At 46.3% G+C, this 20,793-nt stretch overlaps 7 protein-coding genes across 7 annotated transcripts, besides 2 other annotated features; 5 read left to right on the forward strand and 2 right to left on the reverse strand.

The window, feature by feature from the left end:
• Positions 1 to 2,783: 2,783 nt before the first annotated feature.
• Positions 2,784 to 3,932, forward strand: TSTA_002750 (acyl-protein thioesterase 1,2, putative; the record flags this gene model as incomplete). Its single annotated transcript, XM_002487820.1, has 2 exons — positions 2,784 to 3,088; positions 3,161 to 3,932. 2 exons carry the CDS (start codon positions 2,784 to 2,786, stop codon positions 3,747 to 3,749), a joined length of 894 nt encoding a protein of 297 aa, XP_002487865.1. The 3' UTR covers positions 3,750 to 3,932.
• A 377-nt stretch (positions 3,933 to 4,309) lies between these two features.
• TSTA_002760 (mitochondrial outer membrane translocase receptor (TOM70), putative) lies at positions 4,310 to 6,960 on the forward strand. Its single transcript, XM_002487821.1, has 5 exons — positions 4,310 to 4,690; positions 4,749 to 4,828; positions 4,882 to 5,650; positions 5,698 to 6,171; positions 6,221 to 6,960. Exons 1-5 carry the CDS (start codon positions 4,390 to 4,392, stop codon positions 6,466 to 6,468), a joined length of 1,872 nt encoding a protein of 623 aa, XP_002487866.1. The 5' UTR covers positions 4,310 to 4,389; the 3' UTR covers positions 6,469 to 6,960.
• Positions 4,606 to 4,675: a sequence feature (GA-rich).
• A 1,253-nt stretch (positions 6,961 to 8,213) lies between the features above and the next one.
• Positions 8,214 to 10,865, forward strand: TSTA_002770 (FHA domain protein). Its single transcript, XM_002487822.1, has 4 exons — positions 8,214 to 8,371; positions 8,445 to 8,650; positions 8,711 to 8,843; positions 8,903 to 10,865. Exons 1-4 carry the CDS (start codon positions 8,356 to 8,358, stop codon positions 10,450 to 10,452), a joined length of 1,905 nt encoding a protein of 634 aa, XP_002487867.1. The 5' UTR covers positions 8,214 to 8,355; the 3' UTR covers positions 10,453 to 10,865.
• Positions 10,728 to 10,789: a sequence feature (CT-rich).
• A 449-nt stretch (positions 10,866 to 11,314) lies between the features above and the next one.
• TSTA_002780 (uncharacterized protein) lies at positions 11,315 to 12,358 on the forward strand (the record flags this gene model as incomplete). The annotated part of the gene is made up of 3 exons (XM_002487823.1): positions 11,315 to 11,354; positions 11,634 to 11,999; positions 12,141 to 12,358. 3 exons carry the CDS (start codon positions 11,315 to 11,317, stop codon positions 12,356 to 12,358), a joined length of 624 nt encoding a protein of 207 aa, XP_002487868.1.
• A 588-nt stretch (positions 12,359 to 12,946) lies between these two features.
• TSTA_002790 (uncharacterized protein) lies at positions 12,947 to 13,694 on the reverse strand (the record flags this gene model as incomplete). Its single annotated transcript, XM_002487824.1, has 2 exons — positions 12,947 to 13,108; positions 13,137 to 13,694. 2 exons carry the CDS (start codon positions 13,692 to 13,694, stop codon positions 12,947 to 12,949), a joined length of 720 nt encoding a protein of 239 aa, XP_002487869.1.
• Positions 13,695 to 16,492: 2,798 nt separating this feature from the next.
• TSTA_002800 (uncharacterized protein) lies at positions 16,493 to 17,386 on the forward strand (the record flags this gene model as incomplete). Its single annotated transcript, XM_002487825.1, has 2 exons — positions 16,493 to 17,253; positions 17,323 to 17,386. The coding sequence occupies 2 exons, from the start codon at positions 16,493 to 16,495 to the stop codon at positions 17,384 to 17,386; spliced, it is 825 nt and encodes a 274-aa protein (XP_002487870.1).
• Positions 17,387 to 17,427: 41 nt separating this feature from the next.
• On the reverse strand, positions 17,428 to 20,661 carry TSTA_002810 (uncharacterized protein; the record flags this gene model as incomplete). Its single annotated transcript, XM_002487826.1, has 2 exons — positions 17,428 to 19,047; positions 19,196 to 20,661. The coding sequence occupies 2 exons, from the start codon at positions 20,659 to 20,661 to the stop codon at positions 17,568 to 17,570; spliced, it is 2,946 nt and encodes a 981-aa protein (XP_002487871.1). The 3' UTR covers positions 17,428 to 17,567.
• Positions 20,662 to 20,793: the final 132 nt, after the last annotated feature.

Consider the following 20,793-nt stretch of genomic DNA (forward strand, 5'->3'; position numbering starts at 1 on the left):
GATGTGTCTTGTTTCGAATGAGATTCTGAGACGAATTCCTTTGGTTCAAAGGAATTTACTGTACTCCGTATATATTGGAGAATCGGAGTTAAGAGCTTGTTCTCACGCCACCATATGTTCAAAATCGATAACCCTGACGTGTATTTACCCTAACCCTAAAGAGCTACCCTTTTATGATGGATGGTCAGGGGTGAGAGTATCCAACATTGAACAAAGCAAAAGAGGCCAATGGTTGCAGCAAAGGCAAATGCCACGGAATATGCCACTCTTGCAGCTAAGAGCAGGTGATAGTAGGTTCAAGGATTCAAGGGCTAGGGTTCATACCAACGATATATTTGGGATCACAATACCACAGGTATTATCGGCTGTGGTGACCGCTGAGAGATATGTGTTTCGACGAGGGTGTTTGGGCTTCTTCATCAGATGTCAGCGTAAGGAGAGATGATTTTAGTTTCCGCCGTCTTTCACTGTGACCCTTCGATGCGTTGTGAGGAGCATTCGTTTCCAGAATGAAATACTTGGGGCCAACTCACCTGCTATTAGTCCTTCTCTGCACACCCTATACAAGAATGACCTCGCGAGAGTATCTGGTATGCCATTAAGATGATCCACGTGTATATCATTGCGAGCAGCATCTGGTGAGTACCGGACACTGTACTAGGACGGTGATCATGACAGAGGAAATGGCTGTATTCGTCAGGACACAAAACTCCAACTGTCACATCATCAAGGTTCAATTTCTCCGGAGTGCAGAGAGAGTGAACAGTTGTCCCCGCTCATCTTGCTTCAAAAGAATAGTGGAGGTCGATGCCAGAACTTGCATTGCATGTTCTCGGTGAGCAAAACGGTAATCGTCCTGCTCGTTGATCCCTTTCGTCACGGCGAGCCCGCCTTCTAGCCTTATTCTAACAACTCAACCATCACGGATTATGAAAGAAGGGGCCCCTGTCCAGATCACAAGAGACTCACAGAGTTGGTGTTTTGCAGATGAATCTGGGGTGAAGAAAGCGCGTATTGCGGAGACGGAATGGACGAATCAAAATCTCGACGGAAGAGGCTGGTCTCTACGCCAGATCCACACCAACCCTAAATGTACTTCTCGTTCTTCAAGTGTGATTGAATAGTCTTTGTCGGATTGAACTGTTTCCGAGAGGTTTGTATCGAGTATAAATGGTAAATCAGTTGCGTGAAGGGGACGAAGTGCAAGGACTTGGGCGGTTTGTTCCGAGTACTAACTCACGCCTTCGACCATGTCGCTGCTTCTAACCGGATGCTTGTAGCCAGCCACTTTGATTATTGGAGCTCTTGGTAGCTTGGCCGGGCTTGAACGAGTCGGAACGGTAGGTCACCCGGGAGAAGATAACATGTTGATCTGTTCTTCTCCCCCTGGATGAGAGAGTTTAATGAGATTGATGCTGTATCCTCTGCAAGTTCTCCCAGGTAAGACAGTTCTGGTTTGGCAAATGGTACCATGACTCACTGCGCTGAACACACAATGAATAAGATGGTATAATGACTGTGCTTCATCTCCGTCTCTCTGAGGTGGTTCAGGCAGCGCTCAGTATCTCTGAACATGGCAAGCCGTTCGGCCGTAAGTAATGGCTTCCTCGAATTGTCCCAATCAAAGCGACTTCAAAAGGATCAGTCTGGCGTGGGCGGAGGGAGAAAGCCGGGATGGTTGTCAGGGAGGTACTTCCGGAAGAAGAAACATTTTATCTAGTCAGGTGACTCTCTCTCTCTCACCGAGATTTCTCCTTCACGGGGGCAAACAAGCGATGACGCTGTACGACTTTGACAGGACGACTTCTAGACTGGGCGAATGCGATGCCAACTGACCAGTATCATCGAGGTCTCGCAGGTTACATCCCGGCTGGATGTATATGATTCTCAGCCTCGTCTCTGCCGGCGCGACAAGTTGGGTGGCTTGCAGGAGACTGTATGGCAATCTGCAATGCATCGCTACATATTTTTAATCTGTACACGCAGCCAACAAAGAGGGAACTGAATAAATGAAAAGGATTGATTCGACATGCAGAGCGGGATCCAATAGGATGCTCCCAAGGAGCTAGAGGGATATTTTGATTCACCGAATCAGCAGCAGAGGAAATAAGAGTTGAAGAACAGTTCAGGGTAGAATATAATAGAAAGAATAATTTCTATTCTAGCTGATATTGGGGTGTTATACAGCAGTAACCTTGGCAGCTTGGAGCAAACAAGAAAAAGGCACCATCAGTAAGAGTAGTTGATGGATAGCCTTTGACAAAGGGTCTAGAACTGCCCAACTTGAAATCAGAACTCCCACTGGCAAGGTTACCTAGCTTACTTATTTATATGACTGATACTCTGATAAACATTGCTCATAACTCTGCTGGCATTATCAACAGGATGGCGACACATCATATCTCTAAGAAGGGCTGTATTCCAGAGAAGACGTTGTTTTTATCCCAATAATTGAGTCTCGAGAGTGTTCATATAGAGTGTGCCCCTCTACTAATTTTGATTCTATCGGCATTGTATTGCATTGAGTCACTTCTGGAAGGTAATCACCATCCCACTTTCTGTTATTAATAATTTGGTGTTTTCTTCCCTCCTTATTTTCCCACGCTCTTTCTAATACTCCCTAGAGGCATCCATCAAAGTGTTGTGCTCAAAAGTAAATCCAGTGCATTTAAAGAGAAGACTGTTATTTTCTTTGATTCAAACTTCCAGCACGTTTCTGCTGTTGTGGAAACTGATATCATGTTCACACTGACACTCATCAAATGATCAATAGCCACCCAACCATGCCAACCTCGAGGCCCTCCAGATATCCTGAACCCTTTGTCATCAACAATCAGATCCCCCCTCATAAACAGACATTCATCATTCTACACGACCGCGGCTCGAGTGCAACCGCCTTTGGTCCCGCGATACTTTTCAGGCCTTTGCCGCCTTTCAATCGATCTGGATATGCTGCTCACAGTCAGCACCAGTATTGGTCGACACAATCTACAACTTTGTATATGGCATTCCCACATGCAAAATTTGTCTTTCCGACAGCCTCAATGTTGCGCGCAACGGCCTTTACTGAAAGTGTCATTAACCAGTGGTTCGACACGCACTGGCCATTGACAGCGTCGGATGACAGGCCCAGAGATGATGACCACAATTCCTGCAACAGGCTGGACGAGGAAACGCGGAGATGGCGCGCCGAGCTGCCAATCCCGGGTCTCCGTGATACTGTGCGATACATGCATGGACTGATCCAGAAGGAAATCGACATTCTGGACGGTGATGCCGCTGGTGTGGTCGTTGGAGGGATGAGTCAAGGATGCGCCGCAGCACTAATCTCGGCATTGCTGTGGGAAGGAGATCCACTAGGAGGATGCATTGGGCTGTGTGGATGGCTACCTTTTGCCGAAGAGATCATGGATGCAACCCAGCCCGACAAAGAAGACGAAAACGAAGCACCAACACGGTTCAAAGAGGGCATCAATCGCTTACGAGAGAAACTCGACGTACCGGCCTCCTCAGAGAGAGGCCAAGATACGGCATACAGCATGCCAGACAATACGCCCCTATTCATCGCCCACGGCATCGAAGACAAAACAGTCCCGGTCACTTTCGGCCGACAAATGGTCGACAGTCTAAAATCGCTTGGCTGGAGTAACGATAACATACAATGGAAGGAATACCCGGGTCTGGTGCATAATTATTCCGAGGGCATGTTGAGCGATATGGTGAAGTTCTTGTCGGAGCGGCTTGTATGATATGATATGCATCTTTTGTGGCTGCCCAATTCAACTTTGGGGTGTTTCGGTGGTTAAGCAAATTTCTCAGTTTTAGGTCATCTGTTCAGTTTCAATACCCATTGATATGTGGTCATTTCCCAAGAGTCGTCGGATGAGCCTGTTGACCCTGATTGTGATTAGTATTGCTGCATGCATCACTCTCTTGACTCATGTCGAGCGGTGATAATGCAGCTATGACTCATGATCAAGCATAGATTCAGTGATTGACGATCAGCCTGACTTAATCCAAAATCATCAAGTCCGAAGTAGGAAGAACTGAAAATGATTGAATATATAATTGCGTGTTTATGTTTTGATTCCTGAGGGAAAGAACATTTCCGAGGCAGAGTATCGGCAGCCAATGAGAGAGGCGTGACAGTGTTTAGTCAGCCAACAATCCGGATTCCCAGACTGAGCGCATAACAACTTTTCCTCAGAGCTTTCCTTGTACCTGTTGCTTCACCTCATCAATTGCCAATACTTTATCTTTTTTTTTTGGCACCTTCTTTCTCTTTTCATAATTCATAGGGGTTTTTTAATTGTACTATTTTCTTTTTTCTTTTCCTCTTTGTTCTGATTGGCAAGTCGCCCCAAACATTCTGAGAAGTCGTCGTCGAAAATGGCAAGCACACCACCTGCACAAAATGTCGTTATAGACACCTCATCACTCTCACCATCCACAACATCATCAGTATGGGATCGCATTTCCAACTGGGTATCTGAAAATAAAGCAGTTGTTTATACAGTTGCTGGTATTGCTGTGGTTGTGACTGGTGGAACAGTGTACTATCTTTCAACAAGTTCATCAAACAGACCTCAAGAACCTGCACAGCCAAAGAAGAGCAAGAATCAAAGACGAAAGGAAAAGAAGAAGGCTGAGGAGGAGAAGAAGAAGGCGCAAGAAGCCAAGACTGCTGAGGGTGAGCTATTACTTTCTCCACACGGGGAAGTTTGATTAGCATTAACGACAAAGTCCAGAGGTCAAATCAGCCAAGGTCGAAGATGTCGACGAGATCCCAGAGGTGGATGAGAGCACAGTGGACTCATTGTCCGAAGAGGTACGCTATACTATCGAACACGCAGAACCGAGAACTCGCTGACTGTTAGCCAGACACGGAAAGCATACGCCGCTAAACTCAAGGCCGCCGGAAACAAGGCATACGGATCGAAGGACTACAACCGCGCCATTGAACTGTACGGAAAGGCTATCTTGTGCAAACCAGACCCCGTCTTCTACTCGAACCGTGCCGCTTGCTGGAATGTCTTGTCCGAATGGGAGAAAGTGGTTGAGGATACTAGTGCAGCTCTTGCCATGGACAGCGAATATTTGAAAGCCCTCAACCGCCGAGCTATTGCTTACGAGCATCTGGAGAAATATGATAGCGCGCTTCTCGATTTCACCGCTAGCTGTATTATCGATCAATTCACAAACCGCCAGAGCCGCGAGTCCTTGGAAAGACTTTTGAAGAAAGTTGCAGAGAAGAAAGGCAAAGCAATCATGGAAGCAAAGGGAAAGAGACTACCCGGTGCAACCTTTGTCGGCAACTACCTTCAGAGCTTCCGCCCCAAGCCGATCCCCGCTGGTCTTGACTCCGAGGATCTCGATGAGGAAACGGGCAAAGGACAGTTACGTAAGGGTTATTTGGCGCTGGAGAAGAAGACGGCTGAAGGATATGATGAGGCTTCTCAAGCGTTTGGGAAGGCTCTTGAATTGGGCGATTTGGGCGAATATGAAGGTGATGCATTGAATATGCGTGCCACCTTCACCTACTTGCAGGGTAATGCTCAGGGTGCTCTGGAGGACCTCAATAAGAGTATTCAAGTCCAACCAGCACTGACCCAGAGTTACATTAAGCGTGCTAGCTTGCATCTTGAACTGGGTGGGTTTTGTTCTGCGTTAGCATGATCTGTGCTAATAATTTTGCAGGAAACAAAGAAGGTGCTGTTGATGATTTTGAGCTCGCCATCGCCCACAACAAAGACGACCCCGACATCTACTACCACCGCGCACAACTTCACTTTATCCTCGGTGAATTTGCCGAAGCCGCCAAGGATTACCAAAAGTCGATTGACCTCGACCCATCGTTCATTTACTCCCACATCCAGCTCGGTGTAACTCAATATAAGCTCGGCTCCGTTGCATCCGCCATGGCTACATTCAAGCGATCGGTGAAGAAGTTCGAGAACGTGCCGGATGTTTACAACTACTACGGTGAGCTCCTCCTCGACCAGCAGGATTATCAGGGGGCTATTGAGAAGTTCGACAAGGCTGTGGAAATGGAGAGCAAGATTAAGCCCACAGCAATCAATGTTTTGCCTCTGATCAACAAGGCTCTTGGTATCTTCCAGTGGAAGCAGGATTTCAAGGAGGCCGAGAGTCTGTGCCAGAAGGCTTTGATCAGTGAGTTTGCTCTTATGCCACATGACTGCAAATACTAATTTGTCAATAGTTGACCCTGAATGTGATATCGCTGTCGGCACAATGGCCCAACTTCTCTTGCAACAAGGTAAGGTCGCCGAAGCTCTCAAGTACTTCACCCGGGCCGCGGAGCTAGCCCGCACCGAGGGCGAAGTGATTAACGCCATTTCCTATGCCGAGGCCACCCGCACACAGCTCGAAGTCCAGGAGAAATATCCTCAACTAGCAGCACGTCTGCAGACTATGGGTGCTGGTTTCAGCGGTCCTCCAGGCATGTAAGTGGTGGCCACTAGAAGAAAAGTTTTGCACAGACGCTGGAGACTTTGTTTCCTCTCTCTTCTCCTTACCTCTAGACATCGTTCTTCATGACTATATATCTTCGGTCATCCTACAGTGCCATCATCTCATCGATCCTTTGCCTGCAATTCTCTTCCGAGTTTGATCACCATATCTACTGTTTTTAATCTTGTTCTTTTTCGTGTAATACCTTTGGGAGTCAAACCCGACTCTTTCTTTCATTTTTTTTTATTTATTTCTAGTTCCCTGCTTCTCCGTGTCGTTTTTATGTCTGTTGTGTGTCGACCACGGTTCACTTGTTCCGTTAGTCGACGACTCCTCCGTTATTGTTCAGCGTATGGATATGGTCAGCAAACTGAGCGATCGATGAGATGATTGTGATATGAGGGATCGATCGATTGGTGGATATGCACTGAAGAATTCTTCCTGTTTTTGTACTATACGCAAATTGAAATTGAAATAATTTTGGACTACAGTAGGACCTGGGTATAACGAAAGGAAGGTCGCCTCATGTATTCCACTGACCTCATGTTGAATTATTTTAATATGGAAGTGAAGGGCATCCTATTTGTTAATCCTAGAACGGATTAATAAATACATCGGGGGTGCCCTTCACCCTTAAATCGAACTCAACTTCTGCATATATTGACTTATATCCTGAGACGCCTTCTGTTCGTTATAGCCAGGTCCTCCTGTATGTTGTATGGAGCAAACCACTCAACGCGGTGGGCGGAAGTCATGACGCGTGACCCGAGAGAGCTTTATCGCTGATTAGCAGTGTGGGTCCTTATCGCATCAGATGACGAGCTGTCTGTTGCGAGCCTTGTGGCCTGAATACAATAAATACCGTGTGGAAAGTAATAACCAAGTATACAGTATGTAGGGAGTGTAAATGTAAATACTCGTTAAAGAGAGTGGTACCTTCTATTGACAGAGTCGGCGTCATCGTGAATGCCTCATTTTGGCTGTCAGGAAGGTAACGGAACCTGTTACCGCTGGTACTACCCAGTATTTTCAGCCTGTTACCGCAATAATACAGTCTCTGTGCTATATTTACCTAAGTAAACTGTCAGATTACCGGCATACAAGGAATTGTACTCCGTACATGTATGGATTATGTGGGCTATGTACTATGTACAGTACCGCATTGTGTTTGAGGAAGGCGCTGGTCGGGGTCGGCTCTTATCGGGAGCTGAGACTCCAACCCGCTTATCTCGACTTTCCTCCTCCATCATCTCTCTGACTTCCTGTTCCTTGTTCCTCTCACCGTCACCCATCGATTTCTATCTCTTTTCGGTCGGTGGATCAAGTTTTTCTCTTTGCTTTACCTACAATACATTACTCGAGCACGCCCACCGCTACACGTCAAGTCAAGCCAGATCAGATCACAAAGCCAACTGAGAAACCCCGCCGCGGCCCAGTATCGAGTCATCTTTTAGCCTAGAGCTACCTGCCAGCCTCGTTCATCTGCACCACGACAACCCTTCTATTGGCCATCTGAGTTGTCGAGTTGCCAGCAAACAGGGCCATTTACCCCCCCCCCCCCCCCATATCTGACGGGGTCTATCTGCCTAGCTGGATACCCCTCTATCTTATACTCTCCGACAAGTATCATTTATTCTAGCTCAACAACTGAATTCTTAGTTCGGTTCAGAACACGAACGAGTGTCTGACGACATAATTATTTGACTTACTTTCAAGTTATATTTGCAACGACTCTCGACATTCACCGCTGCCAGGTGGGGTGACACAGCTTCTATAATCTATCTGGAAGGGACAGCCCGTTGCCTTTTTGTCGACTTTCCTATATTTACTGTCTTTTCCATCCGATTTCTCTTTCCAGGGGCATTTCCACCTAGCATAAATATCATGGCTTGTGAACAGGGTATGCTCTTCTCCTTTTTATCATTCAACTCTATGCTTCAGGATCATCTGAGATATGGCTAACACACGTAAAGTGATCGTTACCCTCACCCCGGTCTACTCGCCGGATACCCTTCCGTTTAGATCTCTAGCCTTCTCATCGAACAACGAGACTATACCCATCGGTAGAGCGTCCAAATCGGAGACCAAGAACCTCGTTCCAGGTCATGATAATGGCTGGTTTGATTCTCGAGTTATGTCCCGTGATCACGCTGTGATCAGTGTCTCAATGGAGAAAAAGGTAAGCTGCTTGGACTGCTTGACCCTAATAAGCAGTCATTGCTAACTGGTCTGTCTTTAGGCGGTGTATATCCGTGACCACGGCTCCCTTCACGGAACTCAACTCAATGACGTGACTATCACTCCTAAACAGAATGTTACTGTCAAGAGTGGGGATGTCTTGACCTTTGGTAATGAGATATCACGGGGCACTCGTAAGTGATGGAAATATTATCATTGTTTGTCCTGTTCAGTCTGACTGACAGCTGTACAGAAACCTTCCGTCCTGTTGCTGTTCGTCTGGATTGCGAATGGCACGAGAAGCCTATTGCACCGTCTCCCACAAAGCCAACTGTGAACACTTTCAGGGTCCCTGATGAAGAGGATGATATAGTCGAGGTTGTCAGTTATAAAGAAGTCGCACAGCAAAATGCTATGCAATGGGCTTCTGATTCTTCTGACGTGGATTATGGAAGCGATATGAGCCGACCTCTCGATTTGACTTCTCCCATCACCTCGCCTGAGATCAAGACCTCCCAATTGCCCAAACAGCAAGCTTTCGAGGCTGGCAATGCTGCTAGTGTTCAACAGACCAGTGTGACAACCAGTGAAGCAGCGAACCCTCCATCCAGCCCACCTGCTCAGTCAGAAGATGAAGACCAGTCTGGATCTGAGGCAGAGGAGGATGACGGTAGTGATTCCGATGACTCGGCAGGCGAAGATACGAGGAAAGTCTTCGATGATGAATCAGAAGCGAGCGATGACGGCCATTATGAAGGCAGTGACTGGGATGAACAGGAGGCCGACCTTGCTGGTGTCCAGGCACCTCCTTTTCCTTCCTTTCAGGGTAGTATGGCTCCACCATTTGCGGGCCTCAATGCAGGCAGCGGGGAAGTCAAACCCTCTACTCGTGATGAAATTCAACCCATCCCACCGATGCCAACTCTAGAGGAGGTGAATAATATGCTATTCCAGACTAAAGAGTCAGCTTCTGCCGTGCCAGAGCAGTCGCGTATCAGCACTGCATTCCCTCAACAAGGCTTCACATTCCCAGAATATTCCTTTCCACGCATTCCTACTCCTCCACGCATCCCTAGCCCGTCAGACAAGGCCATGGCAAAGCCATTGGGCATTCCAGCAGCCCCTGCACCAGCTCCTGTGTATCACCCTTGTAGCAACTTTTCGCGTGGCCTCGCAGCCCCCAAGCATGGTCTTCTCAAACCAACTCTTCACAACACCGGCGGCCTTGGATCCAGCAATGCGAACGAGTCGTTCCCTTTCGGTCCTCATCGGTCATCGGGATATTTACGCAACTTCAACAAAGTTCCAGACGATGGCCGGCCTAGTTGGCTTCACGATACCATTTCGTCGCGTCGATCAAGCATTGAGAACCCCGAACCTTTGAAAAAGGCCGAGAAGCTTCCGACCGCACCTAAAACTCGAGTACCAGCTTCGGGTATGGTTGGAGCATATACTCAAGACACCACTGCAGCTATCATGAATTTGAAACGCAAGGTAGACGAGTATCTCGCTGATCTCAATCAGACTCCTAAAGAGATTGGCAATACTCAAGATAGTATCGCAGATGCACAGCCCCGGCCCAATATGCAGGCTCTCGAGCTCACGCAGTCACAAGGTACTGATACTCAGTCCCTCCAAGAAGTTGCGCAGACCAGCCCCAAGAAGAACCCCCGTAAGCGAGTCAAAACACATCAAGCTTACACGTTCATGAAGTACGCAGCAATAGCGGCTGTGGGCGCTGCTGTTGGCAGCATTGGTACTATTGCTGGTCTCTCTTCTCTTCCTGCAGATTACTTTAGCTAGTCTCCGTCAAGACTCCTTCCTGACTCTACTTTATGTTGGGGATACATCAGAGTGACTATGAACGGATCAGATGGTTACGACGCAATGATACCTTTTTTCTATTTTCCAGATTACTACGATGGCGTTGAACGGGGCGTTTAACATGACGGTGTTTCTGAGCTTCTCAGGTTGCAGGATGGAATGGGGACATGGTCTGGATAGGATGGGACACGATACGACATGTGCTGCATAAGGGAATTATAGCTTGCACCCGTGGAGGAGTTTCAAGGGCATGTCTCCCTTTCTTCCTTCCTATCTCCTTTGTTTGTTTGTTTTCTTCTTTTTTTCCCTTTTCCTTTGTCGTGACATGCGGCCATTTAATTTAGGGGTAGTATGCCTAGGAAATCTCAATTTTACTCTTGACTGCAATGTTCAATATTCCAGTGTATACCGTCTTAAGCATTCTGGTCCATTTTCTTATTTTGGGCTTAGAGTTAGGTATTTTGTGGTATCTGTCTGACAGCTTCGGATCTACTCCGAGAGTGCATGGATATAACAGATAGAACATGAATACCTCCCCAATCATGTGCACTTGAGCGTATAAGTCAATCGAGTATATCATCACCAACTTGGGACTATTCGGGCAAAACATTCAAACACTCCAACCAAACGCCCATAGAGCTCAACCATAAGCGAGCCACACAGAACGATTGTGCTCCTGTTACTGCTCCGGCTTGCACATGATACCTAAACAACTATTTAACATCCACGGCCGTTCGTTCCTTTTCCTTCTCAACTCAGTATATGCCTAGAATGGCAGATATCATTTTCCTTCTTCGACCTCCTCGATATTCACTTGTGAGGGATTCTTTCAACTGAAGACATGGCCCCGTTATGGGCAACTGAAATTTGTGGATCTTATGGTGAGCCAGATATGGCTGATTTTTTTCTGTGTCCTTGGTAAGGTTATCCACGCCCAGGCCCCCGGACTAGCCTAGAGGAGACTCCAAACGGATCTCAGAAGACTGCTGTTGTATCATGATGACTAACCTTGTCAAGTGTGCAGAGTGTCTTCTTCCCACCTGGGCATTCGCAAGTGAAACGGTTGCTTCATGTTCAACAAATACGCGTCGACCCATAGACTCGGCTTACCGCATTGCTTCTGAGGGATTAACTGGCAATTTCGCGGCTATGGATGCCAGCCGTTCCTTCGACAAAAGCCACCAATGGATATATTTTGCACCAGGCGATGAAGTACTTATTCATCTTCAGGGAGGCTACAAAAATCCCTGTCGATAAGAACTCAAAACTCAGCCCTAAGCTACGTCAGCAATTTGCGGGACCATACACTGTATTGCGCCGAGTGCGCAGACTCGCTTATGAATTTGACCTTCCACAGCATTGGAAGATACACCCCGTTTTCTCCGTCGCCCACCTCGAGATATGCCCTCCAGAATGCCGACGTCGCCCACGACCAGAAGAGGTCGCTGTCGACATGAAACGGAATGGAAAGAGAAGCGACTATATCATTTTCACCAACTTAAACGACAGCACCTTCAATCACGACTGTGCTGAAAATAGCTTCGGCTTCGAGAGATTCTTTCCGAAGCTTGAATTGCTCCTTGTCAAAATGGAATCATGACCACAATCAGCAATCGTCTCTGCTGCAGTTCATCCGCCAGGGTGCCGCTCCATTTATCGTTTTATAGGTGCTATTATTCAGTCGGAAGCAGATAGCTGTAGATTTCTCTATCCTCGCTATCCTCTTCATTTCATGTATCATCCAGCACACCGACCAGTTCGTACCAAACAACACCAGCATCATCAAGGGACGGAAATCGACACCAAGAACCCCATAACATTATCACTAGACAAACATTGTGCGTTTGATTCATATTATATTCGAACATTGCATCCGGGGCCATGAGTCTCTTTGGAGAGCCGGTATACTTCACAGAGATTTTTCAATAAACAATTTACTGAGTCACTTTTCGCAAATCGGAAAATAGTACGACCACATAGTCTGCTCATTGAAGGAAGGGTCTATCAATGCACAATTCATTCGTTAGGCTGATTGGTTAGCCCTAGCTGCGAAGGAACTATCCCAGATGCGCGCGATAGCCGACTTCTTAGCATTCATTGTGCGATTGCATATACCCTGCACTTCAGCGCCGCAGTGAAGTGACTGATACTTTACTGCATGGTCTTGAAGCAGGGGCTCTAAAAGCAGATGGCTTAACTCTCGTTGGCGATATTCTTGCAATGAAAGTTGGAGATGTTACCAAACCAGTATCTTGATATCTGTTGACAAGGAAATCTTACAATGTTCCACCCTTCTGTTTCATTTGTACGACTTGCTTACATGCCCATTTACAATGATAGGGCTCATGGAAGTGAGGACTTTCTGAGTGAACATTCTCATGAGTCAACAACAGTATCTTACAAATATATTAATTGCATTTAACACCACATGCAGAAGTAAATGAGGAAGCATTGGTCTATATGAGGTAGTTAACTAATCATCATAGTAACCAAGCTTTTCTTCTGTCACAGTCCGTGGAATTCGCGTATCTGGGATTGTCCAGTCGCCCCCTGATCCCCGTGACTTGCCTTCAAATGCAAGACGTTGTGGCTGGAACTTTTTTGTCCAGATTCCATGCTCTGGTGCAAGCCTTGCCTTGTTGACTGTACTTCTTTGGACGTACCAGAGGCCATATAAGTGCGATTGCAGAATCGATAAACCAGTTGATGACAATAATGATTGAACCAATGCCAATGATTAGTGCTACTCCCAGGAAGCTGAACGACCTATATTCCGGGGATAATTGATGGAGCTGCATGGAACACATGTTCTGCTCCCATGGCGTAGTGGGCTTCGACATCAAGGTAGTATTGTAATTTGCAGCATACATCAGAATGCTTCGTTGTATATAGGCAAAGGATGTATAAAGCCAGTAGACCATTTCCGCTTGCCACTGATCATTCTCCAGCAGTACTGTTTGTTGTATATCAAAGGTAGTGGTTGAAGCCAATAAGGAATAGTCTCCCCGGTTTGCAGCAATCCAGTTCAATGTTGAATAACGCACTGAACCTGCAATTCGTTTTGCCGTGTAGTACTGAGCATCGTTCATGTGACCGTCTTGACGAAGATGATCCAGATTGCTTTTTAACTCTAGTGCACTAGACAGCCTGGTGCAGAAACGTTCGGTCTCATTCCAATATTCCGGTGGAAGACAAATCATGCGCTGATCACTGCACCCCATAACCGTGACACAGTCGTCAGACGTGTAGTACGGTTCTCCGTCAATTTCTTCATAAAAGGTATGAGTTGCAAATAGGGGGTCATTGACGGGCTCTATATATCGAATTCCGTTTGCCAACAGAATTACTAGGGTCGTGTCGGCATCCTGGAGATTTAATTGAGGTATGGGGCCCAGTTCCTCGATTCATTAATACTGGGTTATTGTCGAAACTGGTTTCACATCAGCTTCTCAAATGATACTGACTGATTCAAATACTGCAATAGGTGGATGCCTTACTAGACTTGATATCCTGTCAAGTAATTATTCGGATAGTTGGTATCGAACACAAATGCGGTATTTCCTTCATTTGGAGATGTGTCATTGTTCGAGCCGAACTCCAGACGTACAATAAGATCTCCAGCTGGACAAGTCGACCGAGGAGTTGCGTTCACTGAACGTACAAAACCTGTTGTATTCAAAGGCGAGCATGTCGCCAATCTGTGATAGTTGACTGTCTCGACAAAAGGAGCATTTATCCCGAGATCTAGGTTGGAGCTAATAGGGCTATCCTTCCAGCACCATGAATGAAAACAATCGTCAGCACTAGAAATGAACGGCGAAAGGAATTTTGGACATTCTCCTGCCACTTGTATGCAAGGATAAAAGTTGAAGAACGGCGTTGATATTGCTATTTTCATTCCGGAGGACATTCTGTTGTTGGTAGTCGCGATGTCTGTGTAGAGAAGGTCCATGCTCCGAGTGGAACGACACCGCAGTGACGGCAGTCTTGAGTGTGATGGGCTGATCCAGTCACAGTGATGTTGTTTCTTTTCCAAGTGCGCTATCGGTGAGGTATATACTTCAAGATAAACCAGCTTTGGGACCCCGTATATTTGACGAAGAGGGTGAAGAAAGAGAAGGAATAGTTTCCACTACGCGGTGATAGAGTATGTGTTAATCCAAGGACTGACCCTTTGCCCCTAGCTTTTGTATACTTGCTTGATGCTGTAACAACCAACACACCTGTCCAATCTCTTAGGGGTTAGGGTCAGTTTGATACGAGAGCAGAAAGTAGTAAAAGTGTGGATACTTCAGCTGGTCATGGTCAAGGTTCAGCTGGCTATGGTTAATGTACTGCTACGGAACAACATGAGTGTCTCTTATATAGAATCCATGCTGCGGAAGCAGAAGAGATAGGTTTCAGTACATTGACATTCCATACCCTACCTTGTGTGCTTAGCCCTCAGTGATCCCTCTCGAAGTAATTATACATATCCCTCGTAACGTTGTCACAGATGCGGGAGTTCAGAGGTAATGTTTGGCATGACTGATATATGCACCCTTATCAAACGAAGACAAATTCAAGGTATAACTAGTGGGATTCGACACAAAAAAAAACTGGAAGGGATGCAACAAGGTTTCTCGAAGAGGTTGGTCATTATTTTGTACTGCGATACTGTCAGCCAACATCGGGCTCATGTCAAATCAATATTTCGTCATTCAATATATTGATAGAGTGTGTATTCCTGGCCCATGCCTAGGCGTACCGATGTATGCTATAAAAGCTTAGTGACTGTACCTATTAACATTTTCATTTGTTTAGGCGTATCTCATCTCACCGACAAAGTTCAAGACAAAATTTACTGCGGTACCTTGATACCTGAGAAGTAAACAGTTTTCCAAACCCCACCAATCGAAATCCCAAATCCATCACATCATTGCCCAAGCATGTGCCTGAGACTGGATAACGCTTCAAACTCTGCTCACCGTTTCGGCCTCGAGAGTTCGTGATACGGTTATATGCAAAAGAATTGGTATAAGAACTAAGAGCATGTTGCAATAGGAATGTTCTACCATGATAACGCCAACATTTCGTACCATGTTTTGATTCAGGGCAAGTATTTACTACTTAGTCACCTGACAGCTGTAGCCCTAAAGGGGTTGGTTAGCCCGTTTTGGCCAAATCAGAGAAACAACTCTTAATTATGGGTCAGTGCTAAGATTAGAGGGACACATCTAGAGATTACAACATATATTTCATTCTATCTGCTACATATATCAGTGCTATGCAACAAGGTTCTGTCTAATGTCCAGCATAGTATTAGAATAGTTGAGCCTGATTAGGCAGGCGCCTGCTAAGGGAAATAGCGAAAGTCACAATTTCTGAATCTCCATCTGTGAAGTCCTAGCGCTATTTGGTGGGAAATATTGCAGTATTCTACCACTTAATAATGTATTGTGACGTTGCCAAATCTGCTTGGTTTGAGTACGCTATCCTAGCTAGCTATCTCGTACAAGAGGTGCCTATCGACAGGTAATATTAAGAATAAAGGGGAAAAAGAAGAAATGAAGTAAAAGCTCTGGCTCTCATGTAAATCTCTGTGCAAGGCGCCTTTCCCTATCCAGCTCCGACGTCTGATGTTGATATCACTTCCCAATACGGCGCGAATAGGGTTACACGGCTCCTAGCCCTATCCGTGAACTGAGGCGGGAACACAGAGCCATGCCCAGCCGTCACATGTATTACGTACCTGGCAGTGCTGCGAGTTGTTGCTGTGTGCACATAAGGGTTAGGGTTGATATAAGCATTCGGCAACTAGGCTGTGTTTGGAATAGCGCGTGTCCCACGTTCTAATTTGGGCTTCAAGAATCGACGACGTCAATATCATTGTTGAACGTCTTTCCAAGTTTCAAGGGATTATCAGCTTCCTGTATAGTGAAAATGAATTAATTGAAGCTCTGAAATCTACCACGCAGCCGAAATACGTTCTCCTCTTTGGGGACTCTATCCATGCTGGCACCTCGCTGATCACTGAAGCATGAATTCGAATCAACCTGAGGATACTACTACTGAATTCTCCTTGATATCCTCTCTCAGATACGATCCTGATTTACCTAGCGCTACCAGTGTATATGCAAAAGAACGATACCCGGAACCACACGATTCACCTTACTACCTCCTCCGATTCCATCAGGACCGCCTCCTCAAAGGCGCTACAAACTTCAAATGGTTGAAAGCAGCTGCATTCCTACAGCAACCCCTGGAGAAATTCGTGGAGACGCTTGACAAATTTATACCAGATCGCAGTAAAGCATGGAGGCTACGGATAGTGGTTGATGTGGAAGGGCGATGTTCGGTGGATGTGCATCCAGCAAGTGCGTGGCCGCTTCGATGCATGTTTTTACCTACTTCTTTTGATCAGCTTGAATCATTGAACTCGTCGTTTCCGTGGAGATTGATTGTTGATTCCGTTCCAACTAAGCCGTCCGATTTCACTACGTATAAAAGTACGTCACGCGCTCATTACGATTCAGCGCGACGGAGAGCTGGGATCAAATCTCCGAGTGATCCTATAGAGGTGTTACTAGTTAACCCTCTGGGTGAGGTTATGGAGGGAAGTATCACGACTGCATATTTCAGAAGACGGTTACATCACCCACAGGAAGAAATAAGGTCGGAATGGATTACGCCGCCTATTAGTAGTGGTGGTATGATCAGCGTAAGTAGACAGTATGCTTTGGATCATGGGTTTTGCACGGAGCAAATCATCCGAGTAGATGAACTTGTTGACAGGGAGAAGTGTATACTTAGTAATGGGGTTAGAGGCTTCATGCCTGCTATATTGGATTTGAAGATCTTGCGATGAAGTCTGGATCCCAAGTTTGGAAGCTATCGACCAAAACGTGTCCAGGGAAGTGTTTTTAAGAATTAGCTCATGTTAATTTATATGCTTCAATGATCGAAAAATTTGTTAAAGTTCAAGCCTAGTCTATTCTTTATGCTGGTGAAAGCTCACACAAAACGTCGCCCAAGACGACAAAACATTCTATCATGAGTCAGCGCAATTATTTTAGAGTACTGTACAAACAAAAAACCTTTAGTGGAACGGTCTATCATGCTGCCTCAAAAGTCTCTTTCCCCCATCCATACAAGTGCTTCAACCGACTTGCAAGATAAACCAATGAATCACCTTGAATCACCTCCCGATATGGTCGATGTAGTGTGAAATACGCTTGCACTTCAGCATTCTCACTAGGCACGAATGTGTACAGAGATCCAATATTGGGTACAATGGTAAATCCGATTTCGGCCATGGCTGTTCCAAAGGCGAGCCATTTGATTGATGGCGCTGCGTCGTCAGAGTTGGATCCTGATTCTAATGCGGAGAACAAGGCTGTGAAGACTTCTAATGTGGTGGGTTGAACTTTGAAGACTTCTGGGAGCTCCTCAGTTACGTCGGACTTGGTGGGCGAATCCTGTTCGATGGGTCTTTCCATGTTTGCTTTGATGGATCGCTGTGATCCGGGTGTTCCAGGTTCAGTGTATGATGCTGGCGTATCCGAACGTCTTGGTATTTCTGGTCCAATGGTCTCCGATTCAGCAAGCAAATCTGGCCTTCGTTCTCCCAAAGCTTCAGATGTCTCTGCCTCAGTGGAGATTTCACGCCCAATCGCCTCCAATCCAACATCTGGCTCCAATGCGGAGGTCTGTTCTGCATCGGCTGTCCCATGCTCACTGTTGCTCTTCACCTCGGTAGGTGCTTCTGGCTGATCGAGTGGTCGCTTTCCAGCTTCACCAAAGTCCAATGCAGAGATTGCCTGCTTTATAGTAGAGGTCGTCAATTGGACGTATGGGTCTGGCCCAACGAATGGTTCGTGTTCGTGTTCAGAAGCTGCCGCTGCTTCTGTAGAGTTTGCCATATCAGTAGGCGTTTCTGGTTCTGCAGACGTCTCCAGTTCCGTAATCGGTTTCGGTTCTGAAATCTCCAATTCAGCAGGCGTAACAGGTTCGGTGGGAAGCTCTTGGTTGATGGAGATCTCTGGTTCATCAGAGACTGATAATTTGGTAGATGCTTTTCCACCGGTTGACGTGTCCATTTCAACAGATTTTTTGGGCTTCGGAGACACTGGAGGTACACGAGAAGATGATTCGAACTCAGGTTCAATTAATGTTTCCTGAGCGGACGCTACTGGTTCATCGGACAGTGATGGTTCAGTAATCTCCTGTGGCTGTGTAGATGATTTCGTTTCAGCGAGTACTTTAACTTGAGTTGGTGTCGACGCGTCAGCAGATCCGTCTGCTTTAATTAGCGTTTCCGGCTCAGCAGGTGTTTTTGATTTCGTAGGATTCTCTAGTGGAGTAGGTATTTGCGATGGAGGGGAAGCTCTTGGTTCAGATGCTGAGATCCGGCTAGTACTGGATCTAGACGAATTCGAGGAGTGAGTCTTGATCGCCTGACCTTGTTGCTGAACTTGACTCATCGGACGGAAAGCCCCTACCGATTTCTTAGACTTAGATTTGGATTTGGATTTGGACTTGAATTTTCCTGTTTCCTTCACATTCTGCAGCTGAACTTCAAGATCTTTCAGTATTCTTCGTTGAGACTTTGGTAGAGAGGAACCATTCGATCGCCGGCATGAAATTCACTGAATCGATCAACAATGTTCAAGGCTTCGATAGCCATTCCCGGTTTTTGAGATCGTCGAGGGAGATAGAAAATCTTCGAAGGTTAGTGTGCGACTTCAAAGGATCAAGTCTAGCCATCAACTCCTTCAACTTCGAGACGTATGTCACTCCCTTCTTAGGACTAGCAGAGGGCAGCTTAAGCGATATGATCAACGCGTTGATAATATTCACTGTCGTTGCAATTTCACCCAGCGCATTGTATTCCCTTTTCTCCAACCTATCCAGCTCAATTGGTTGCTTGTGATGTAGTTGGTCCAACATGGTAATCCAACGCACGGCCTGAGTGGTATCGGTCTCGGGCTGGCAAAGACGTAGAATGTAATGAAGCTGCTGGTCCTCCTTTTGAAGACGGTCCGGGATATTCTTCAACGTAACGCGAGGCGTAGCATTGTCGAATACATTCGAGAGACGTTTGAAGTGTTTAGCACCACGGCCAACCTGAACCATACGCGTGAAATCCCTGCGTATCCGATCGTATTCATGGTGGCAAATATTCGATATCTCTTGTAAAAGGATACCCTGCCCTGGGTCGTCTGACGCTTCAAGGCAGTTCTTGAGAAGGGTGGTAATAATATCCCAGACGGCGGTTCCAATAATTGAATTGTGAATTACCTCGAAGATAGCACGGCTGACGTACTCGTCAGAGGCGAGAGGCATACGTCGGCCCTTTTCATCTGCCACGAGATCAGGCCTAGTCGAATACCAAACATTGACTGCATTTGCGAGGAAAACAGGATTAGATCGACAGAGTCCCCAATAAACTTCAAAAGACGATTTTCGATCATACACCGCAGTGAGGAGATCCTGGACACATACTGATTCCGGGTCTATATCCACGGGATAGGTCGAGAGGGCAGTCCATGCTTTTTGTTCTGGTGTCTCCGATTCTCTCTCCATTTCATCCATCAACTCGCCATATCTTAGGATATCCTCAACTAGAATGCAAAGATGTTTGATCATGTAGCACTGTCTTTCCAATATGAGGTTCCCAACTCCTCGTGGGACGCAAAGCCCCGCCTGGACAGCCGACGCAAAGTCATTCAAAACCTTTTTGTACTTCTCCTGGTTTTCAGCCTTGAACGATTCGCCGTATCTTTTTTCGTCCATAAAAAAGGTGAGTTCGTGCTTATGTTCCTTGAGAAATTCAGGATTTCGGGCAATTTTGCTTCGCATAATGACCTGGTGATCACCTAACGCACCTTCCAAGCCTGTACGGTACTGTTCCGTCAGGCTCGTCGTAGCGCGGAACTCAAAATGATCCAGGAAATAATCAGGTGAACTTTTAATGTCATGAAGGTTCATTTCTGATACTACCGCATAGGAGGCTCCTAGCGACTTGTCGTCAGGAGTTTGCAGAACCTGGTCACTTTTTAGTCCAGCCCGGAAGATTAGGTCGCGTTGGTCTGGTGTAAAGGATCGCCAGAGTTGCTCGATTCTCTCGCTATGAGCCAAATATTTTTGGTGCAGGCCAATATGTATTGCCCTGAGAAACCTGGCTGTGCCATATATGTTCTCGTCCATAGTGTCGACAAAAGAGGAGATCAGTCAGGGCTTCAACTAATCGGATTGAAGAGGGTTGCTAGCAACTATGAGGCTTCATTCCAGTCAGGTCAGACATGTACAAGAGAGATGGATAGCTGAAATGAGACTGAA

Source organism: Talaromyces stipitatus, genomic scaffold, assembly GCF_000003125.1.
Source record: "Talaromyces stipitatus ATCC 10500 scf_1105507295517 genomic scaffold, whole genome shotgun sequence".
Taxonomy (NCBI): Eukaryota; Fungi; Ascomycota; class Eurotiomycetes; order Eurotiales; family Trichocomaceae; genus Talaromyces; species Talaromyces stipitatus.